Here is a 24,092-nt window from a genome sequence, read left to right as displayed (position 1 = left end):
AGTCCACCTTGTAGATGTAAAGTCAGAGACGATAGCTCATCTGCTGCTGCACAGTGTGTGTTGGTCATCCTCTAGTCCTTCATCAGTGGTCACAGGACGCTGCCCACAGGACGCTGTTGGCTGGATATTTTTGGTTGGTGGACTATTTTCAGTCCAGCAGTGACACTGAGGTGTTTAAAAACTCCAGCAGCACTGCTGTGTCTGATCCACTCAGACCAGCACAACACACACTAACACACCACCACCACGTCAGTGTTACTGCATTCAAAATATATCCATTAGGAGGCAACAGTGTTTTAAGAGTCAGGCTAAAGTGTGTATAGTGTGTTGCTATGATAGAATCCATGAATGATGCCCTCTTGTTCAGTTATAGTCAGGCTGATCTTACTCTTAGCTGGGTTTAGTTCAATCATAGCCAAGTCTAACTCAGTCATGGCCAGGTTTAGCTTGCTCATAGCCGGGTTTAGCTTAATCATAGTTGAGCTCTGTTCAGCCACAGTTGGGTTTAGCTCAGTCATACCCAGTTTTAGATCAGTCATAGCCAGGGTGTGCACAATCATAGCCTATTTGAGCTCAGTCTTAGCCAGGTTGAGCTCAATCATAGCCAAGTCTAGCTCAGTCACAGCCAGGTTAGTAATAGATGGGTTCAGTTCAGTCATAGCCAGGTTTAGCACAATCATAATTGGGTTTAGTTCAATCATCCCCAGGTTTAGCTCAGTCATAGTTGGGTTTAGCTCAGTCATACCCAGTTTTAGATTAATCTTAGCCAAGTTGAGCTCAGTCATGGGCTGGCTTAGTAATAGCTGGGTTTAGTTCAGTCAAGTTTACCTCAGTTGAAGCTGGGTTTAGCTCAATCATAGTTGGGTTTAGGTCAGTCGTAGTCAGGTTGAGCTCAGTCATAGCCATGTTTAGCTCAGTCATAGTTTGTTTTAGCTCAGTCATAGCCAGGATTAGCTCCATCATAGCAGTGTTTAGCACAGTGATAGCCAGGTTTAGCTGAGTCATATTTGGGTTTAATACAGTCGTAGCCAGGTTTATCTCATTTATAGTTGGGTGTAGCTCAGTGTTAGTTGGGTTTAGCTCAGTCATAGCCAGGATTAGCTCAGTAATAGCCATGTTTAGTTCAGTCTTAGTTAGGTTTAATTCAGTCACAGCCAGGTTTAGCTCAGTCATGTTTGGGTTTAATTCAATCATAGCCAGGTTTAGCTCAGTCATAGCCAGATTTAGCTCAGTCATAGTTGAGTTTAGCTCAGTCATAGTGGGGTTTAGCTCAGTCATAGCCAGGATTAGCTCAGTCATAGCCATCTTTAGTTCAGCCATAGTTGAGTTTAGCTCAGTCGTAGTTAGGTTTAGCACTGCCATAGCCATGGTTGTTTTGACTGGATATTGAATAAATGAATGATGGTGACTCTTTGGCTTATTGTTTTGTATTTCCAGCAACCTTTAAAAGACTCTCAGCAGTATGCATTTAGCATTCAGAGAGTGAACAGAAGTCTGTCTGCATGTCCCTGGTTCCACTCACATCATTCATATTAAAAAGGAGTTAGTAGACTGCACAAGCAGCAAAGTAATACAGGGTAATGCATTCATTCATGGACAATGTACACACAATTTTAGTGAAAGGAATGAAAAGTTGTCTTAAACAGAAATAAGGCACAGATGGCTTGGAATTTTTTAATCCCTTAGCTTTGGCAAATACTCACTTTTGATTGGTCACTGAGAGCTTTTGTGTATTAGCATGGGCTTCATTCATGGGTGTACTACGTTATGTTTTCACCACACTGCTTAGAAGGACAATATCATCAGACATCTTTGGCCATCTATCTCTCCACAGAGACCCTTACATTATATGTCCAAAAGTCTGTAGACACCTGCTCCTCTAGCGGTTCCTCTGAAATCAGGGGTGTTAATGGGGAGTTTGTTGCGCTTTGCTGCAGTAACAGCCTCTAATCTTCTGGGATGGCTTTACACTAGATGTTAGAACATTGCTGTGGGGATCAGGTTGCATTCAGCCACAAAAGCATTAGTGAGCTCAGGTACTGATGTTGGATGATCAGTTCTGGACACTCCAACTCATCCCAGAGGTATTGGATGAAGTTCATTCACTCCAGAGAACGCAGTCCCACTGCTCCACCCCCCAATGCTGGGGGGCTTTACACCCCTCTAGCTGATGTTTGGCATTGAGCATGGTGACCTTAGGCTCATATGCAGCTGCTCCAAAGCATCCCATTCTATTGGTCAATGCTTATCTATGAGAATTATGCAAGCTATGAGTGAGTTAAATGCCTGTGTTCACAATGGATGCAGAATTCACTAAGTACACCCCATGAAATTTCTTTGTGGACACAGTATTTGATTGTCAGTCAAACAGTATGTATAGATAAATGTTATATAACCGAACAAAAAAACAATTGAAATTTGGCTTTGTAATCATTTATTAAAAAAAAATGACTGCAATGTAATTTTTCTGTTGAAAAAGTAAGTACACCCCTGGCTTCAGTAACTGGTACAGAAGCAACTTTATGTGGCCATTTCCTATAACTGTCTACCAGCTTCAGACATCTACTGGGAGACATTTTAGCCCATTCACCAAGAAGAGTTCTTTCGATTACACAATGTCTGAAGGGATTCTTGCATGTACAGCCTGTTTCAAAACCACCCTTAGAATTTAATGGGATTCAGATCTGGGCTTTGACTAGACCATTGCATAATCCCCCATTTCTTCTATTTCAGTCATTCCTCGTTGATTTACTTGTATGTTTGGGATCATTATCCTACTGGAAGGTCCACTTGCACCTGATTTCAATTTGACACATATATTACAAACAGTGTTATGTTACCTATCCACATAAGAAAATTGCATTTCTGTTTATTTCAGTTATATAAAGAATTCTAAAAATGTTCATTTTAATTCATTATGTGTGACATTTATATCACATTTGTCTATCAACATGCTTGGGTTGTGCTTACTTCTTCACATGAATGTAGAAGTGCTGTCTGCATATTTTTCCCATTAGCCACTTACAGCACACTGTAAAACCTTGTCAGGTTTTTCAAATTATAGAAAACAATTGTTTATTTGCTTCTTTAACTTCCTCTAACTGATTTATCTCTTCTCTTCTCTTCTCTTCTCTTCTCTTCTCTTCTCAGGTACAACTCAGTTGAGTTAAAACAAATGTTTTCTGTAAACCTTTTAAAGTAACCTTAATGGGAAATTCCAGCGTAAAAGTAGAGTTTAATATGTCATGTAATTGCAATATTCTGCAGTGCAGCATTAAATCCCTCAGCCTCTTCATTTTCTTTTTTAAATGTTCTTTCACTATGATACCCAGAATGCATTTCGCAAATACATCATACCACCACTGGGAATCCCTGTGGTGTCAACCAATCGTGACTAATAGCATAAACCCCTGAGCTACAGATTAATAAGTAGAACTCATTCAGCATTAGTGTAATTCTCAACTTGGTCAACCAAACAAAACCTAAATCGAGATTAGTATCTACATTCCTTGTTAACTTTAGCTTTTAGCTTGTTGTCCTGCTCATTTCTGTCATTAGAGTAATCCATTCTTCTGCATTGATCAGCACACATATCACATATCACATGACACATATCAAAACAGCCTGCTATCAAAAGTCAACACCAAAGACAATTGTAGTTTTTCAAAAGCTCTCCTACCTTCAAGATACATCATCAGAAAGAGGTTTTCCTAGTCTTTAAACAGGAAAATCACACTCTCTAGACTACTACAAACAAGTATGTTTACAACAGACGTAGTGCTGGTTACATTTTTCATTTAGGCTGCAGTGTCTCTTTAACCAACTGTGTAGTACAAATGCAGTGCTTTTTAGTGTTATCAACCACTGTAGCATACATTGGATTACCACAGATAATGGCTGTATTTACATGCAAAGATTTTTGCCAATTCGATTGAATACATTCAGATTATAGATTAAGACTGAGGTGTTTATGAGATCACTCTACTCAACAATCTGAAGGAAAATCTCTGTTTACATCCACACTACAAGTAATCTGATCCAAATTTATGTGCATGCGTAGAGAACCACTTAGTGTAGATGTTAGCATGACAACGAGCATCACGTGAGTCCAGTCAGAGTGAGATGAGCAGCAGTGAGCAGCGCTTGTGTTTTAGCTGTTTTAAAATGATGTCAGACTCAGGAAAACGTCCTTCATATGTCCTTATTAAAGAAGGCCAAGAAGAAGATGTCGTGATCTGAGACACAGAAGATGGACGTCCGTCCCACCGCCGTCTTTTAAAGCTCAGAGCATAAACTTTGTCTACTCTGCAGACCAGTTTCTGCTCCGCCATGTTGAACTTTATAAACTTATGCTATGATGCGTCACACATGATCAGAACGTACTTAAGCTTTCCGATAGGGAATGTAATCAGATACAGGCATTTATATGGATATTATTCTTCTATTTAATGGATTATTTACAGGATTACCCACCTCATTCAATCAGATAGAAACTGTGTTCCGAATGGCCTCAATGGGACTAGTCTACTCCGATTGAGGTGTTTACATAGATTATAGAAAATATTCTAATCTGATTGAGCTATTATTTAGATTATTAATGGATTATTAGGCTGCATGTAAATGTGGCTACTGATTTTGACACATTTCCCTGTGACTGCAATCTTATATGAAATAGAAGTCAGTGGGCTTTTGCTTCAGCTTTTCTAGCTACAAAGAAAGTGTCCTCAAATCATAGTCTGTGGTAACTGACTGTACAGACACGGCACATTGAGATTACATTGAGAAATGCTGGATTGCTCCTTTACGTTCTGTTTGACTGCATGTAGTAGAAGCACAAACCGTGCAGCCCAGACAGTGTAGTCTTTTAGTACTGTAATGTAATGGTTATGGAGTTTGTGTCCTATTTAGGGCTTCTAACCTGTTCCTGTCACACATTTACTACAGCACTATGAGCTGCTTTTGCTGGATTCGGTTTCTACATGTACAAAAAAAAAAAGAGAGGGTGAGCGACTGGCAGCGCTTATGCAATGGCGCTCTCTTTTATAGCTGTGACGGCTGTCTTTTTCTGTGAACCAAAATAGAATCAAACATTCTCTCTCTCTCTCTCTCTCTCTCTCTCTCTCTCTCTCTCTCTCTTTTCTCTCTCTCTCTCTGCCCAAAGGGGAGAATTTGATATCTAAATTTAACAGCTTAAGGGGGTGGAGGGGAAGGATTTTTTGGTCTAAAAACATCCACAAGCCCAAAACAAATCAGTCAGAATCATCACAGTCAGAGCTTTTGACCGACATTCATCACTGACGCTCTTTTCAGTTCAAATGCATCAAAAGTCACTTAGAATATTAATAATTTGTGTTATTTTACATGAAATAATAACTTCTACAATGTAGATTTAAATCTTAGAGAGCAGGCAAAAGATGTTTTTGTTTTATTCAATATTTCAAGAAATTATATACAGTCGGTGGCTGTTCTAGGATGTGTTTAGGTGGGGGACATAATGGGGCCACAGTTTGTGCTCAGTGGGCAAAAAATGCTTCCAAATTCGAATAATTGAAATTTATCCAAATTTGAATAAATAAATATATTCATAAATATATGTGCTGTAAAGATAACCCTTCAGCTACACTACTGATATAGCTTATTCCATATATGACCTGGGAAAATCTGTAATCTATGGAGCCCCATTGGTGACATCCTGTATTAATAAAAATAATGCCTGGCCATGACTTAGTAAGGCATGGGATCAAGATAATTAAGTCATGGCCACGGCTTAGTAAGGCATGGGAATGAGATCCTAATGCATGGCCACGACTTAGTAAGGTGTGGGAACGAGATCCTAATGCATGGCTATGACTTAGTAAGGCATGATCTCATTCCCACACCTTACTAACTGAGGGTCACGACTTGATTATCTCATTCCCACGCCTTACTAAATTGTGGCCCTGCATTAAGATCTCGTTCCCATGCATTAATAAGGCATAGCTGTGCCATATTCAGATGTGCAAACTCGTGAGCAGTAAAAAAGGTGCCAACCCCCTGTAGAGGGGCTCTGAATACTTGGAAGCTTGTACTGCTTTCCAGGTATTTTGACTTGTTAAAAACCTATTGCTTATCACACCAAGATCAAAAGGTCAGTGTGTATGAAATTTGGTCAACATCTCCTTTTGAGATCCCTCCTCAATAATCATTTTAAATAGAGGCCTTTCTAAAACCTCTGCCAGTCATTTGTGTTCTGTCTGCTGAAAGCCTGTACTGGCTCCAAATGTGCTTGGACCCCGATGATTGCAGCTTGCATTGTGTCACCGGTCTCTTAGCTCTCATAACAGTTATTAACACATTCTACATTCATTTCTGCCAAAAACATAGTTGTAGCTGATTGTGTTGGTTGCAAGCAATGACAGTTTACACATTATGCCTTTTTGCACCTACTGTTCAAATGCAATTAAAGAAAAAAAAATGAATATGTGCAAAAAAAGTCACTGCTTCTTTTCATGTTCTGTTCAACACAGGTTTCATTTATCAGTATCACTACAGCACTGAGTTCCACTGAGTTAGCTATGTTAATGTTATCCAGTCCTGAAACATTCAATTTATAATATTTTATGAAATAAAAAATCAGCAAATAAATATCTATACAGTAAAGACAGTGATCTGCTTCTGGGGACGAGGATTCCTCTTCAGAACCCTCCTTCCTGACAACAGAGACCAAAAACATTTATTTAAAAACTATTTTAAAAAGTAAAAGTAAAACTATTTGATTCACGTAAACGGCGAATTCATCACTCAGAGTGAGCTGCTGGAGGTGGTGACAGGAGAGCGGTGCTTAAAGGGCCAATCAGAATTTTACTGGGGACAGTGGCCCTGCGGCCCCAGCCCTACATCCGGCCCTATATACAGAACTGTTAAACTGAAAAGTCTCTCTCTCTCTTTCTCTCTCTCTCTCTCTCTCTCTCTCTCTCTCTCTCTCTCTATCTCGCTCTCTCTCTCTACACTTCTCTCTGTCTTTCTCTCCCTGCCTTTGTTTCTCTTTCTTTTTAGACTTTGTAGAGACTTTTTATCATTTACACACTCTCTTCTCTCTCTCTCTCTCTCTCTCTCTCTCTCTCTCTCTCTCTCCCAATCTCTCTCTGTTCTTTCTCTCTTGCTTTCTCTTCTCTGTCTGTCTCTCTCTATTTCCCTGTGCTTCTAATGTTTCTCTCTTTCTGCCCCCTCTTTCTGTTTTCTATCTCTCTCTATCTCTCTGTGTTCCATACTCTTTCGCGCACTCAGCCTCTACATCTTTTCTCTCTCCCTCCTTCTATATTTGAAGCAGAAAAAATACATATTTTAATCCCCCTCTCCCTGTCTCTCTCTCTCTCTCTCTCTCTGTTTTCTCTGTCCTCCCTCTCTTTCTCTCTCACTCTCTCTGTTTCTCTCTTTCCCGTCTCTCTCCCTGTTTTCTCTGTCTTCCCTCTCTATCTCTTTTTCTCTGTCTTTCATACTCTTTCCTGTACTCAGACTCTACATCTTCTTTCTTTCCCTCCTTCTATATTTAAAGTAAAAAGAAATACATATTTCAAAAACTCTCTTTTTTCTCTCTGTCTCCCCCCCTTTCTCTCTCTGTTTTCTTTCTGTCTTCCCTTTCTCTCTCTCTCTCTGTTTTCTCTCTGTCTTCCCTCTCTCTCTCTCTCTCTCTCTGTCTCTCTCTCTCTGTCCCTGACGCTCCATATTTCACACCTTTTGAAGAGCAGTGATTATTTATGGCATGTTTTAAATGAGTCACCTGAGTGGAGGTGAAATTCCCAGACTAATACTCTGGTGAGAAAGAGAGAGCAGACAGCGAGATCACCGCTTCCCAACAATACTTCACTTCCTCTCGTCTTTCACTACAACATCACTGTCAGGATATCATGTTTTCTTTGGCTGCTGACTGTAGTTTAACCCGCAGTTCAACAACAGTTACAGACCAAACAAGCTGTTTTTAAAAGATATTAAACATTATATATCATGTATGTGTGTAATATATGCACTGTATATTATATCTATATGACATTATACTAGTCATTATATTGTAAAAATAATGCATTGCCATGACTTAGTAAGGCGTGGGAACGAGATAATTAAGTTGTGACCATGACTTAGTGAAGTCTAGAAATGAGACCCTAATGCGTGGCCACAACTTAGGAAGGTGTGGGAATGAAATAATCAAGGCTTGATCACAGCTTAATAAGGCATGATCTCATTCCCATGCCTTACTAAGTCATGGCCATGCATTACGATCTTGTTCCCACACCTTACTAAGTCATGGCTACACATTACGATCTCATTCCCATGCCTTACTAAGTCATGGCCACGCATTATGATCTCATTCCCACACTTTGCCAAGTCATGGCCATGCACTATGATCTCATTCCCACGCCTTACTAAGTCATGGCCACACATTGCGATCTTGTTCCCACACCTTAGTAAGTCATGGCCACGCATTTGAATCTTGTTCCCACGTCTTTCTACATCCACAATCTTGTTGCCATGCCTTACTAAGTCATAGCCACGCATTATGATCTTGTTCCCACACCTTACTAAGTCATGGCCACGCATTATGATCTCGTTCCCACACCTTACTAAGTCATGGCCATGCATTAGAATCTTGTTCCCACGCGTAATGCCAAGCATTATGTCACCAGCAGGGCTCCATAGTGGACATTATATAATGTGAATGATATTTGAGGTAGTGGGCCTGTTATTAAAGATCTATGCTCTCTCATTTTTAAGATGTTTATATGATGATTAAGTACTGTTTGAAAGGAACAGCGCTGAGCTGATGCCACTAAAGAACAAATGGCCGACATCTCTGTGTCACTTAATGGTCCTTAATGGCTGAATCACAGGAAGCAATTTAAAGGAAGGTGGATTAAAGCAGTTATTTCTACTATGAGTCACTTACATCAGCTTGTGATGATCAGTTTTCAGCATGTAGAACAAAATTACAACTACAAACCATGTTGATGTGAATATGTCTGTGTACCGTTCAAGTTTGGAACCACTTGTCACATTAATAATTGATGTTATTTAGCATTTAATATGTTATTTATTTATATTAATTCTTTGTCGAGCTGACTTCTCATTTTTAACAGTGTAAAATGTCACATGACTACTGTGGACTGGAGGTGAGCGGGCATGTTTACAACAGTTATTTAGGCCAGAATGTCCCTTAAACAGTGTTACTGTGACACTTTGAAGGTATTTTTTCCCTTTGGTGGTGACTGGCTACAGCTGCTAAAGGAGAACCCTACGCTGATCACTTATGATATTTTCAACATCTGGTACTTTTACATAAATTGTTACGCTGTATTTATTTAAAGAAAACAATAATGTGGTGGGTCAACCAGACCACTGAGCAACAAACACATCAACACCACACAAGGGTTTAATTGTTTTATTCAATATTTCAAGTTTTCTGAAACGTATTACATGATAAATCTAAAATAAGCATGATTTTTTACTTGATAGGTTATCTGGCTGAGATTTGATCACAATTTTCAAATGTGAGACATTCTGGATAGTATTTTTATTATAAGTTCAGTGTTCTACAGTTTTCAATGTTCTGCATCTCTGTCAGTCATTGTAGAACCCTCTATATCTCTGGTCATCTTTGTGGACACTTCTAAGGCCCAATCCCATTTCACCCCTCGCCCCTACCACTTAGGGGTAGGGTGTCCCAGTTCTTGTTGGGATAGAGGTGTAGGGCGAAGTGTTGGGGCTACACGGCCCTCCAAACGGAGGTTTTTCAGAGACTCCAAATGGAGTGTTGTGAGAAAAAACGAAAAACCGTCAAGATGGCTGAACAAGAGACCAAAGAAATACACAAATGTGAGAATTTTCTCTGTTAAAAATTATGATAACAACTGTATTTTCTTAGTTTAATGTCATTTTAATGTATTATGATCCTTTTCCTCATAACAAGCATAAATAGCATGCTAATGTTTCGGTAGCTAGTTAGCTAACTTTCCCGTTCCACCTTAAATATTCCAGCAGTTCTGATGCCTGAAACGCCGGAATGTAACTGATGCATTATTTAAGGTGGAACGGGAAAATGAGAACAAGAAGCTGGTGAATATCTGACTTCAGTTTCATATCACTGAAGAATTAGGGGTGGGCGATAATAAATAATTGTCCCCCTCTTTGAAGGCAAATGATGCCCTAAATGTCACTAAAGCCCAGCAGTGAGGAGCTGAACTTTACCCTCCTCTGCTATCACTGAAGACGGGCAGGGTCGCCTACAGAGCAGCGCTAGTAGTCTGTTAATGAAGTAATTGGGATTGGGCCTAAGACTCCATTCATTTCTATTTACACCATCTTATGAGCTGAATTCTGTGGAGCATCTTACTAAAAACAATTTGAGACATGAAGCCCATCTGCACCAAATCCTTTATATTAAAGGGGGAATCCACCATCTTTTTAGAAGATGTCTGCATGGTCCAGTGATTGAGATGATTCAGAGTGGTTTGGTGTGAAGTGGTTCGTTGTAGAGAAACGTAGACTCGGATTTCTTTATAGTGATGGTGAATGGAACCAGGGGTCACAATGTCTACAACTCGACCCTGCTGACATAGGAGGATTATAAACCATTAGGATGAAATCGTAGTGGTTTTGCCTTCTAAAGGGAATTGGCTTAATCGTTTCCAATAGTGACCACTAGTTTCCTGTAGAACACCTTTAGAGCCTATTGAGAAACTATCGAATGTATTTGGAATCAGCCATTGCTCACCTGTTAAACTAATAAGATCCTTCACACTGTGATATTAACCCATCAAAAAGCCAAAACACATCACGTTATTTACTATCCAAACCTCCAGTGAACCTACGCATGTCTTCTGAGTTTATGTGTAACGTTGATGGAAAAAATAGTGAAAAATCTGAAAAGCATGCATTTTCTTTTGGGGCTGTTTTGCCGCATAAAACCTTGCATGCACCTCTCCACCGTTAAAGGGTTTAAGAAATAGACCAAAACCTTCAACCAAACTCAAAACTATCATAAAACAGTGTTTCAGAACCATTTATGAGATTCCTATCACCACCACTGTGAACAAATCACACCACTCTGAACGACTGTTTGCGTCTTAGTCATTAAACTGTGCAGACATTTTGAAAAAAAAACGGGTGGAGTTCCCCTTTAATGAAAACAGCGATTGCAAACTTTCAAATCGCATTTGTGCGCGTGCGTGCGTGCGTGTGCCCCTCCTCGTCAATCTCCCGAATTATCCACATCACACACTGCGCACGCGTGATCCGGTCTGAGCCGCGCGAGCGCGAGTCTCTCAGTCTTTCTGTCACACACACGAGGAGTCTCCGCGCGCTCACGGACGCGAGCCGAGCCGAGTCGAGCACACACAGCCCTGCACGCGCTGCACTCTCTTTCGCTCTTCTCCCGCAGGCGCGCGCGGCTGTTATGCGCGTTCTCCTTCCACGGGATCCTCCGTCCTGCTGCAGATAGCTCGCGCGCGCGAGCTCCGGGACGCCCGCGAGCTCCTGAAGGACCCCCGTCACCTCCCCCCTGCTCGCCGGGTGTGGATGGCCGTGCCATGGAGGAGGAGGCTCCGTTCCGGAGAGTCAAAACGCGGCGGAAGAGGAGCCGGTGCCCGCGCGGCGTGCCGCTCCCGGCCATCGCGTGCGAGGACGAGTTCGACTGCAAGGAGCTCGAGGCGCTCTTCCGCGGCTACGGCCTGAAGCTCGAGCAGACCGCCACGCTCAAGGCGCTCGCCGTGCTCGTGGCGCTGTCCTGCGCGCTCGCGGCGCTCGAGCTGCTCTCCGGCAGCGGAGCGGGAGCGGCGGGAGGAGGAGGAGGAGGAGGAAGCTCGGCGACGGTGGCGCGCGCCTCGCACCCGGTGCACGGCGTGGTCTTCGCCTCACTCTTCGTCGTCACCAACGTTAAGTACCTGCGCGCGGCGCAGCTGCAGCAGATCGCGCATCTCGCGCTTCTCTTCAGCTTCACCTTCTCGCTGCCCTGCTGCCCGTTTCCGCGCATCGCGCCCGGCAGCGCCGAGCCGCCCCCCGCGCCCGAGCACGGCGTCTGGCAGCTCATGCTCGTCACCTTCGTGGCCTACGCGCTGCTGCCCGTGCGGACGCTGCTGGCCGTGGTGTTCGGGATCGTGGTGGCCGTTTCGCACACGACGGTGACCGCCACGTCCGTCACGGTCAAAACGCAGAAACTCTGGAGAACGGTACGTTTTGTAGTTTTTCTGGTGTCTTTTTCTTTTCTTTCGTTGTTTTTTCCTTTATTTGGCCGATTCTGTGGTGGAAACGACCACCGCTGTTGAAGCCCCCTCGTTGGGAACTTAAGTTCAGCACCCCAGAGGAGTGGACAGCGCCACAAGGAAGCTCCCAGTTAGAGTACAGTAGAATAAACATATATACAGTATTGAATTAACAAGAAGTATTGTTGACTGAGGAGATGAAGTGTTGAATTAGTATCTACATGATTGACTCAACACCAAAAGATGTGAATCACTGTCCTAAATTGTTCACTTAAAAACGCTGATTCAATTTTAAACACCTGAATTATTTATCATAATAAATACTTATAAGGATGAATTAACACCTGTAAGGTTCAGTTAGTTACTACAGTGTTGACCCTAACCCTACAGAGCTCAGTTAGCAACATTAACACCTACAGGGCTGATTTAACACCCACAGGACTGAATTCACACCTGCAGGGCTGAAGTAATACTTTCAGGTTTGAATGAACACCCACAGGGCTGAGTTAACACCGATAGGGCTGAATTAACACAGACAGGACGAGTTATCGCCTACAGGGTCAAATTAACACCTACAGGGCTGAGTTGATACCTACAGATCTGAATTAATACCTACAAGGCAGAGTTAACACGTATTGGGCCAAATTAAAACCTAAGGGGCTGAGTTAACACCTACAGGGCCTAATTAACACCTGCAGGGCTGAATTAACACCCATGGGGCTGAGTTAATGCCTACAGATCTGAATTAATACCTACAAGGCTGAATTAACACCTACAAGGCACAGTTAACACCTACTGGGCCAAATTAAGACCTACAGGGCTGAATTACTACCTACAGGGCCTAATTAACACCTACAGGGCTGAGTCAACACCTATAGGCTGAATTAACATAGACGAAGCTGATGTAATGCCTATAAGGTTGAATTAACACCTACATGGCTGATCTAACACTTATGAGGCTCAGTTAATACCTACAGTGCTGAATTAACACCTACAAAGCAGAGTTAACACACTACTGGGCCAAATTAAGACCTATGGGGCTGAGTTAACATCTACAGGACCTAATTAACACCTACAGGGCTGAATTAACATAGACAAAGCTGATTTAATGCTTACAATGATGAATTAACACCTACAGGGCTGATCTAACTCTTATGAGGCTGAGTTAATACCTACAGTGCTGTATTGACACCTACAAGGCAGAGTTAACACCTACTGGGCCAAATTAAGACCTGCGGGCTGAGTTAACACCTACAGGGCATAAATAACACCTATAGGGCTGAATGAACATAGACAAAGCTGCATTAATGCCTACAAGGATGAACTAACACCTACAGGGCTGATCTAACACCTATGAGGCGGAGGGAACACCCAAAGGGCTGAGTTAATACCTACAAGGCTGAATTAATGCTGATGGGGCTAAGTTAATGCCTACAGGGCTCAATTACAACCTAAAGGGGTTGAGTAAATGGGTGAAGTTTTGAATCAAAACCTTTAGTGTTCAGTTATTTAATTCAATTAAAAATTAATTTATTTAAGTATTTACATATTCATGTACTGTAGCTTTCGTCACTTAGCATAGCTAAAGCTGCCTACTTTGACAGGAAAGGCCTATTTTCTCAGGCACACAAAGTGACCAGTCACAAGCTGGTGGTGTTGTGGGACATATGGGGACAGGAAACCCCCACAGGGGGTTTTGCCTCCTGGCAAAACGCTGCTATATCTGCTTACTGCTTCAAACAGGACTTCTGAGTAACTTTAAAGGACATCATGTCTTGTACTTTACCAACTTTTTTACCAATTCAGTAATTATATCTTGGTAATTATTGCAGACACACTGTGAGTAGCCAACAAGAAAGCAGCTCAAATTATTCCAATATTATGGCCAGCAATGAGAGTTTCAGCCTTGACTGCCTTTTGAATGATTTGAAATACAGGGCAGCCAATCAGAACAGAGCATATTAACATATAACAGAAAGCAAAATGTTTCATGTTAAGTGATAAAGAGAGGTGGTAAGACTGAATCATGGCTGTTTTTGGTACATAAAACCATACAAACTTTATAAGCAGGCATAAGTGGAAAAAATAAAATGCAAAAAAATGCAGGATATGGGTGCTTAAACGCATAATTAAACGACTAACCTGGCTAATTTACAGCAATGTTATTAAATCAACACCAAAAGACTTGAATCAACACCTAAACTGATTAGTTTACAACTATAATATTGATTTAACCCTCTATCGCACAATGTTGCCTCAGGGCAACAAACTAATTTTCCTCACTTTACAATAACATTATACATATTTGAAGACAACGATAGGGTTAACAATAAAGGGAAGAGTTTGAGTAAGTCAATAAATTGGCCTTACTGTCTCTTAGTGGGCACTTAAATCTTTTTTTAAACATTGAGTATCAGTTTGTTTGTTATGAGATTTTGCACAAATATGTTTGTTGTCTAGAAGCAACATTGTGCGACAGTGGAATGGATTTAGCCAGTCGCAAACCAGGTGTAACCTTTTCAGGGAACACAGCTCTATATTATTTCACCCATTGACGCACAATGTTGCCTCAAGACAACATACTCCAAAAGGACCCCTGCACACACTATTATTATTTATTTTTTTAATGTTCTTGAATGTAATAATCAGGTCCAAAAAATCAATCAAGGATTTTATGCAGGAAAAGTAAATGGATATTTTTTTAATTGCTCTCATAATTTGTGCAGTAGAGGGTTAACACTGAAAATGTTGAAATAACACCTAAACTGGTTAATTCATGCCAATAATGTAGAATTAACATAGCAAAAACTCATTAATGTGTGCCTGTAATATTGAATTTATGCCCAGAGAGTTGAAATAACACCTAAACTAATTGATTTACAACTATTGTTATATAATTAACATAGAAAAAGCTGGATTAACAGCTACGGTGTTGAATCCATACCCAAACTGCTGATTTTCACATCTAAAGTGTTAAATTGGCATTTGTGTTGCTAATCCAGGTCTAGACACAGAGGACACAGGACCCACTAAACCTGCAGTACTTTTATTGTAATGTTTGTATTGCAACCTTCGAAACAAACACCCAACACCCAACCCAAATGACAAGAACGGGTGGAACTGATGAGATCAGAGCAGTGATGCTGGATCCCCATTGGAAACCCCAATTTCAGCACCACTGGAGAGAACAGCGCCACAATCGGACTCTCGGTCTGTTAGAGCGTTCTGATACAAAGCAGAATCTCCAGCGTGGGTCATTTAAGTCCAGCTGGAAACAAATAAACACTTTAAGAGTGAATTCAACACTGGGGGTTTGTGGTCTGCCAGCCAAACTCACCCTACATGACAGAGAGGCGTATTGTGGCGCTGTCCACTCCAGCGGAGTTTCCAGAGCAGATCTACTGTCTGCTGTCTGTGCTTAGAATGGATATGGCACTGGACGTTTTCTGCATAGGCTGTACGAGCTCTGTCCTCACTTAATATGAAGCCCTTAAACTGCATGTTTAGTGTTCAGTTATTAATATTAAAGCTTACTTTACTCTGACAACTATAAATTATACAGTAACTGCTATGAAATGTAGGTTCTGTAGTTGTGAGTGGAGTGTAGGCCCTCATACAGGCCTTTAGAGGTTAAGAAGGGGGTTAAGAGACGGAGAAGGAAAATATTTAAAATGATAAATACAAGATTTTTAGGGTTTTAAAAAAGTTATTAATATGTTGGTTAGAAGAATACAGTTAGAAGAGCACAAGTTTGGGTCCTCACTGCACATTGCATGCATTTGTTCAATTCCATCACCTGATTTAATTTCATGAAGGATTGATTGGATAAATGTATGGTAATCACTAGTACTGGAATTGACCTCTTTTTTTTTAACAAATAGATGTTTACTGCCCAAACAATGGCTTCTCAGATACCTAAGACTTCTGCACAGTACTGCACATTATAGTATTTCTAATTGAGTACAATTAGACTGTGAATAGAATGAGAAATATCCAATCAAAAGTGATGAAAGTAACTCAAGTAAATTGTAAACCTACACTGTGTAAGATTTGGGGATTTGGAGCCCTCTCAGATGGAAGTCTGTAACTGCATGCAATGAACAGAAGATTTGTTTTGTGACACGGGTTGTGCTTTGGACCCCTTCCCTGAGTGGATGAGTCTGATGATTGTGTGTTGAACGAGAATTCAAAGAGAACTCGGTCTTGGCGAAAGACGTGTCTCCTGGTGATTTGAATGAATTATCTACTATTGTCATCATATCTTTATCAGTATAATGTTGATTTTGCATGTTTACATTTACATTTATGGCATTTGGCAGACACTCTTATCCAGAGTGACTTACAATTTGGTCATGGAAGGTAGTGTTAGGAGTCTTGCCTAAGGACTCTTATTGGTATAGTGTAGGTTGCTTACCCAGGCCTTACCCATGTGAGACCTAAACATCGCGCTGGACCTTCTTTTAGAGTCTGCACAGGCTACTTTAATACATAAAGACGTACAACATGGACTGGAAATCTCCCGCAAAAGCTGACCTGATGCCTCTGATTTTGAATGATTATTTCAGGATTAACCCTCTGTTCACACCGAGAGCAAATGTTCACCTTTTGTCGCCCAAACCACTGATCGCTTATGGTCTGTGGGCCTTTCTGAACTCAAACTAACTGACGTCAAGCTCAAATCAGACGCAGTCCTGCTAAAAATGAAAACCCTGATGAGAAATCGCTTTTGTGCTTATTTTTGTATAATGCCAGTGTTTGTGCAGTCAGTATGTGAGAAAAACAGTATTTGGTCTTTGCGATTACTGTCTAATTGCGGCAAAATCACTGCTGCCATTATTCCACCTCTAGTAAGAACAATTGTCTAGGAACCAAAAAAGGAGCGTACTATTTCACAGTGGCAGAGATAAAGTGCGTACTATGCTGCTCAATGCTCAACAGGCCCTTTTTTACAAAAAACAGAAGTGCGTAAATGCTGGGGAAGACAAGTTCCACTATTGCCTTATGGGCAGTTACTAACCTCAGAAACACAGGCATTCGTATCACTTCAGCTAACCACTGAAAGGTGTCTCACTTTATCTTGTCATAATTGCCTAGACTGAATTCGAGGATATGTCCAGAATGGTTGGAGAAAACACAAAACAGTGTGGGCGTCCAAAATTCCTTCACAGCTATCAGGAAACAGTAACATTAGCTAACATCTACAGAGTGATAAATCGATGGATAGGTGAAATAACTTAACCAAAATGGTAGATACGCCATGTTAGCTGGAGATATTTAAACAGCTTGCTAACTATAAACTAGTTGGCAAAAAGTCTAACACACACACATGCCAGCAGGGGGCGTTTTGGTCGGGTCATCATGGTCCGTAGCGCCACTGTGGACGTTTTCCATAAATACCGAATCTACTCCCTGCATTTGCTCCTTCAGATAAAATGAGAAAATGAAAACTGTTTCTCTGAAAGCGGCTGTAGCAGCAACTTTAAAGCTCAAACTGCACGTTAATGTTGGTCAGCAGTGCTAAAATGCTGACACAGAGGTTCTTTTCCTCCGTATGACAGAGATCATTCCTTTATTAATTACAGAAACTCATTTTTCTCTGCTCAAGTTTGCTTTAGCTTCAAACTCGAACACTTGAGTGAGCTGTAGCTCTATTCATCATCGTTGTTATTGTCGCTGCTTTAGCGGTAGAAGCGTTACCCTGCAACGACGACTTCCAGCAGAACAAATGCGGAAATGTGAATTTTGAGAGTTAATTGCTTTTCTCCTAATTTGCATAAAGTTAAACTTTGCTCAACTTCGTTGCATCGCTGACTCCACCCACTCCACATTGCCAACGTTTGTGCTGCCTCCTGTCGCCAGAAATCTCCAGCTGTCATTGAAAATGAATGACCTCTGGCCGTTTTGTTGTGTCGCACCACTGCCGGTGTGAATGCAGGGTTACAGGGTGTCTTGCAGCTGTGCACAAACATCACATCTGTTTAACAGATCTTACATTCAAAAAGCTCACTAGATGTGAAGTTTGTAATATGGTAACTAGCAATCATCTCCAGTTTGGTTGCTAATGAAGGTACATGACATTCAGTACTATAATAAAGCAATAAGCCACAAGAGGCTGTGCGTTACTGCAATTTTATCAGGGGAAGACTTTAAAACTCCCTTCCCTGCTCCCTACGTAGTGCACTATGTAGGAATTTAAATACTGGATCCTGCAGCCCAACAGTGCAAAATACAGCTAAGAAATAGTCATTTGATAAATGATGCATTTGGCTGTACAATTTCAAAACTTTCATAGCTAGCACACTATTTAGGGAGCCGTTTGGGATTCAGCCTGGGTTTGCCGCTACTTTTGATTGAAACACTGAAACATTTGAAACGTTTAAGCTATGCAATTGACATTTTTAGACTTTTGTGCTGCCGTAAGTACTTTAATTCCAGCCTGTGATTTTAATGATGGAGTTGTTTAGCATATTAGCTATCTTTTAGCCTGTTATCTAGTTGACCAGCCTAGTTCTACAGGGAGATTCACTCGAAAGAGGCCCCGGATATTCTGTAATAACTCTCGCTAGGACAAAGCAATCTGAATGAAACCAGGATGCCCCTGTGTCGGAGCGATGAAGTAGGCGCGGACAGCCGTTGCGACGTTTAACCTCTGTTTGCAACTTCCGGGTGCATACCCATGTACCCCTTCATGTGTCTGCCAGAAAACGGAGATCACTTCCAGCATCGCACGTAATGCAATCGATTACACATATGTCAAGGTATGTAACATAGTTTTTGGTTCAGATTGCTTCATCCTAACAAGAGTTACAGCAGAATATTCGGGGCCCATTTCGAGTGAATATCCCTGTACTTAAGAACATAAGTTGCCAGCCCCTCAGTTTAAACAAAAAAAACGGGTTCTTTCTTCATCAGTACACTTGGTGGTCCATGTGAGCAGCATTAGAGTCAAAGATTATTCCATTTGAGGCACAAGGGTTTTTTCATGCAGTGTCGCAGTAATACACAGTTCAGCGGCGGTCATAGGTGAGCGTATGTCATGGGTTTTATAATGGCTTTGAATGTGGCTCAGCCAATCAGATTTGAGGACTGGAACTATCCGTTTTATAAAACACCATATTGCATTTTCACATGCAGATGATTTATATATATATATATATATATATATATATATATATATATATATATTGCAGTTGTAACACAGATGTGCATATTCAACTTGTTGCAATTGCCTTTAAACAACAGTCACTACCTGAAAGGGGACTTTATTACACTATTATTGTTTCATTTCATCCTAACTGACACAGCATGGCTTGAAAACCATGACTGAACTATTCACAGTGTCTTGATCAGAGGCCCAGAGAGAACCCGCTCTATCTTACGCACTCGCGCTCTTACGCACTCGCGCTCATCTACACTGTCCGAGTTGTTGAGTAAGTAGGTCAGCATGCAGGGCACACGCACACTCCTCAAAGGGATTTTAGCACCGAGCCATAGTTTCCATTGTGCTCTACACCATCAGATTCATGACACAGAGTTGTCTGGGTGGCTGAGGTGAGACAGTGAAGTGTTTACAGTATTTGCAGTGCATTCTCGGGCTTGATTTTTTTTTCTTAGACCAATCCCAGACTTAGGTCTCCATGTATTGTCCATTTCTGTCCTTTCACTAATCTAACACATCTAATCCAACTCACCACCTAATTGAGCTGGATCACTTGCCACAGAGCTGTGCTGTTATTTAAAAAGGCAAATCATGTTTAACTATGAATAAAAAAAAAAGCCTAGAAAACTTTTCACCACCACTGTAGTTAAGTGAAGCGAAGCTACAGTGCAGATCTTCATATTTCAATTATATGAAGTAATTGATTACATAGCTTTTCTTGAGTTGACTCAACTTGAGGACACCAGAGTTCACACAACTCAAACTTCTTAGTTGAGTTGAAAATTCTCCCAGCTACTGTTTCCAGCTCTGCATCTCAGTTAGATAAACAAAACCGAATGTGTTTTTTTAATCAGTCTCTCCACTAGCTGGCGCTCTTTCTATCACACAATCCCATCTGGCATGTTTTCCTCTTGGGTTTCTGGATATGGACAGCTGTGGTATTGCCGGGATTCAAATGATGTTGGGAGGAATTATTAGACAGTTGCACCACATGAGACTATGTTGTGCTTTGAAGTTAAAACAACTAATATTTTCTCCACTGTGTTAAACATTTGTAGACAAAAAATCTGAGTTGTTTAGTGTGTTCTTGGGTGGTGCAGTGGACTAAGCCATCACCCCAACAGGAGGTTGTGAGTTTGAGCCCCAGCGATGCCACAGCCATCCATAAGTGCGTATCCAAGAGGAAAAATGTCCAGCAGGATTGTGTGATGGAGAGAGTCCTGGCTAATGGGGAAGTTATTTATAAAAACAAGTCCATTTTATTTACCTCACTGAGATGCAGAACTAAAAAATTAAGAGAACTTTTGACTCAACCAAGAAGTTTGAGTTGGGTGAACTCTTGTGTCCTCAAGTTGAGTCAACTCAAGAAAAGCCATGTAATCTGTTACTATATCATTTTGAGTTGAGCTGACCTCTCATTTTTTACAGTGCACTGGAAAACTTTTCAGGAGCTGTAGACGTTATTGTTGGTGTTATTATTAATATATCACTGCTGTTGGAAGAAAACCTCATATCTCCATTTTTGATATTTTTTAGTTTTTGACATAATCTAAAAATGCCTGTTGCTCTTTACATTGTATGTAAATCATGATGAAAGGACTAAATGAAATGACCGAAAATGAAAAAAGTCTGGTTCCATTGACTTCCATTAAAAGTAAAGCAGGTTTATTCCTTCTCCTGTAAAGTTACCATTTTGGAGATATGAGGTTTTGTTCTGACAACAGCGAAATGCAGCAAGACACTACTGCTCATAAACTCCCATATTTTAAGTACAGTAATAGCTTTACATTAATGTTGACATGGATTTTTCTGCTTTGAGATTTGATCTCCCCTTTTGAAATATGAGGCATACTGGATTTTTGTTATAACAGTGTTTTGTTCTCCATGTTTTACAGCTTCCTCAGCCTGTTTACAATCTTCTACAGCTCTGTTGATCATTCTAGACACATCTAACATTTCTTCATTACTATTTATAGCTTCATAGTGTTCTGCATTTATCAGCAACCAAGTTGGATTTATATTATTTGAAAGCACTGATTCTGAACGTTTGAATGATATTGTAGTTATATACACTTCATAAGATATATAGGAGAATGTTTACCAGACATGAGAGCAAATGTAATTTACTATAGATTAACACCTTAAACCCTTAAATTCACATGCACATTACATCTTAAGGCTTATTATTTAGTATTACATGGAAAAACAACACACACTAACAGGGTTATTCTTAGGTTATAGATATAAGTTATATTTTTAAGTCAAAATAAGTTAACATGTCTGATAAAGAGAACACAGTTGTGCACATTTTAATGTACAATTACTGTTTATTTGCTGAATTTAACGTAGCAGTGAAAATAAATAATAAAATCTGGCCTGTACAAAAGTTATGGCACATTATATATATATATATATATATATATATATTTCTTTCCAATATGTTAAATTTAGCATATACATAGAAATTGTGCACTACAATTTGCACAATATTTAAGTTTTTGTAGAGGATGTGTTCAACAAAGCATGTCATTTGAACAAGGTTGTTCAAACTTTTGCACACAGCTGTATAATAGAAGTCATTGGGCAGATGCTGAAGCTTGTTGTGAGTCAATGAGTTTTCTTTCTTTTACTAAGATCAGGAAATGTGTAGAAATCATTGTGTGCGGTAATCAACTGTATTCTACAGATAGAGATTAGGTTAAAACGCCTGTGTGTTCCTTTAAATCCAGCCTCAGCTCTGGTCTCGAAGGAGAGGAAGAAACATTGCTTTATTGGCTGTGTATGTTATGTGTTAGAGCTTTCGGACTCCCACTCAAAAGCACACACCAAACTGTTATGTGTGAATTTTTCATCTCCCACACATCTGCCACGCCGTCCTTACACCCTGTTAATCTCGGAAATGTCGCAAGACGAAGGGCCAGTGGGCTTCGGCTGTAGGTGCTAGCTTTTTTTTTTCTGGCTTACATAAGAAATTATTCATTAATAACACGTTACACAACTAAGTAAACTACAGACTACTCAAATGAGTCATGTGCTGTAAACTGCTCAGGCAAACTAGACTGCTTTTTAGGGTGAAACACGGTTTCAATGCACAAAAGAGGAGGATATTTGGGTTTAAACACAACCTGAAATCAAAACTGACTTTTTGGTTCTGATCATGAGTGTCGCCTGTACTGAGCATCAAGTATCAAGTACAGTAGTAGAGAGTTGCTTAATCCTGATCTTAATCTTATTAATCGTAACTTTGTTTTAATTTTTGTTTTTCATTTTTTAAATTTTTTTTCCAGATTCTAAAAGATTGTTATTTATTTTCAGGTTTAAATGAAATAAATCCCAGATTCTCAGTGTGGTCTCAGACTATTGGACCTCACTGTATGTATATTAGAACATATTAGCTCTTCTAACACTCACCCTCTCCTGCCTCTTCACATTAATAACTCCATTTCAGCTCCGCTTCACCACCGGCCCACCATGGCAAGTGTTAATGGAGTGCAGTGTATAACCCTTGTATGTGTGTATGTGTGGGGGGGGGTGTGTTTTAAGGTCACAGTTGTTTCACACCTCGACACACAGATCACTCTGAAGTGAACTAAAAACATCCGTCACACACAGCTGCAGTTCAGAGAGTTCAGAGAGTTTCACTTCAGCTTGTGACTAAATACTGACCTCCATCAACAAATCTAAAGACACTGCAGCTTAGCTTTAAGCTCTAATATAGGTTCATTAAAATATATATCTACTGTCATGAATAAAGCTACTGTTTACAGAAAGAAAGAAAGAAAAAGAAAGAAAGAAAGAAAAAGAATGAAGCAATTAATTAAACATACATGGAAAACTAAAAAAACTAATAATAAATTGATAAATGGAGCATCCTGCAAATAACTGACTAACTGACAAACCAACCAATTAACAATCTAACTAAATCAATAAATAACAAAACAAACAAATAAATAAATAGATCATCCTGTAAACTAACTCAATAACTAACTAACCAACTAAAATAAAATAAATAACTAGTAAATTAAATAGAAATAACTAAAACTAACTAACTAAACTAACTAACTAAATAAATAGAGCATCCAGTAAAGTAACCAGCTAAAATTAAATAACTAGTGAATTAAATAGAACAAACTAAAACACAATAACTAACCAACTAACATAAAACAACTAACTAGAGAATTAAATAGAAATAACTAAAACTAACTAACTAAATAAATAAATAAACAGAGCATTTTGTGAACTAACTAACTAACTAACTAACTAACTAACGAACTACATACATACATACATACATACATACATCATCTAAACCGTTTATCCTTCTGGGTCGCGGTGGGGTGCTGGAGCCTATCCCAGCTGTCATTGGGCAGAACTAACGAACTAAGTAATGTAAAAATAACAAACTAACAAATTAAATAAAAACAACCAACCAACCAACCAACTAATGAAGGAAGTAAATAAACAATGCACCCAGCAAAATAACTGACTAACTAAAGAACTAACTAACTAAAGAAATAAATAAATGATGCAATAAACTAATGTAAAATAACTTAGTAACAAAAATAATTAAATAAAACTAATCAACTAAAACACAATAACTAACCAACTAACATCAAAATTAACTAACTAGTAAATTAAATAGAATTAACTAAAAACTTGAAATAATCTAAAAGTGATCTAAATAAATAACTAAGCAAAATAAC

At 39.9% G+C, this 24,092-nt stretch overlaps 1 protein-coding gene across 1 annotated transcript in view; it reads left to right on the top strand.

The window, feature by feature from the left end:
- The first annotated feature begins 5,794 nt into the window (after window positions 1-5,794).
- adcy1b (adenylate cyclase 1b) overlaps window positions 5,795-24,092 on the top strand; it is a 123,705-nt gene continuing 105,407 nt past the window's right edge. Inside the window, 3 exon segments of the mRNA XM_036597570.1 lie at window positions 5,795-5,812; window positions 11,565-11,787; window positions 11,827-12,197. Of these exon segments, the coding sequence (XP_036453463.1) occupies window positions 5,795-5,812; window positions 11,565-11,787; window positions 11,827-12,197 (612 nt within the window).

Source organism: Colossoma macropomum, unplaced genomic scaffold (genome assembly GCF_904425465.1).
Source record: "Colossoma macropomum unplaced genomic scaffold, Colossoma_macropomum, whole genome shotgun sequence".
In the NCBI taxonomy this organism is placed as follows: domain Eukaryota; kingdom Metazoa; phylum Chordata; class Actinopteri; order Characiformes; family Serrasalmidae; genus Colossoma; species Colossoma macropomum.
The sequence above is the reverse complement of the archived record's forward strand: the minus strand, read 5'-3'. Positions and strand labels throughout refer to the sequence as shown.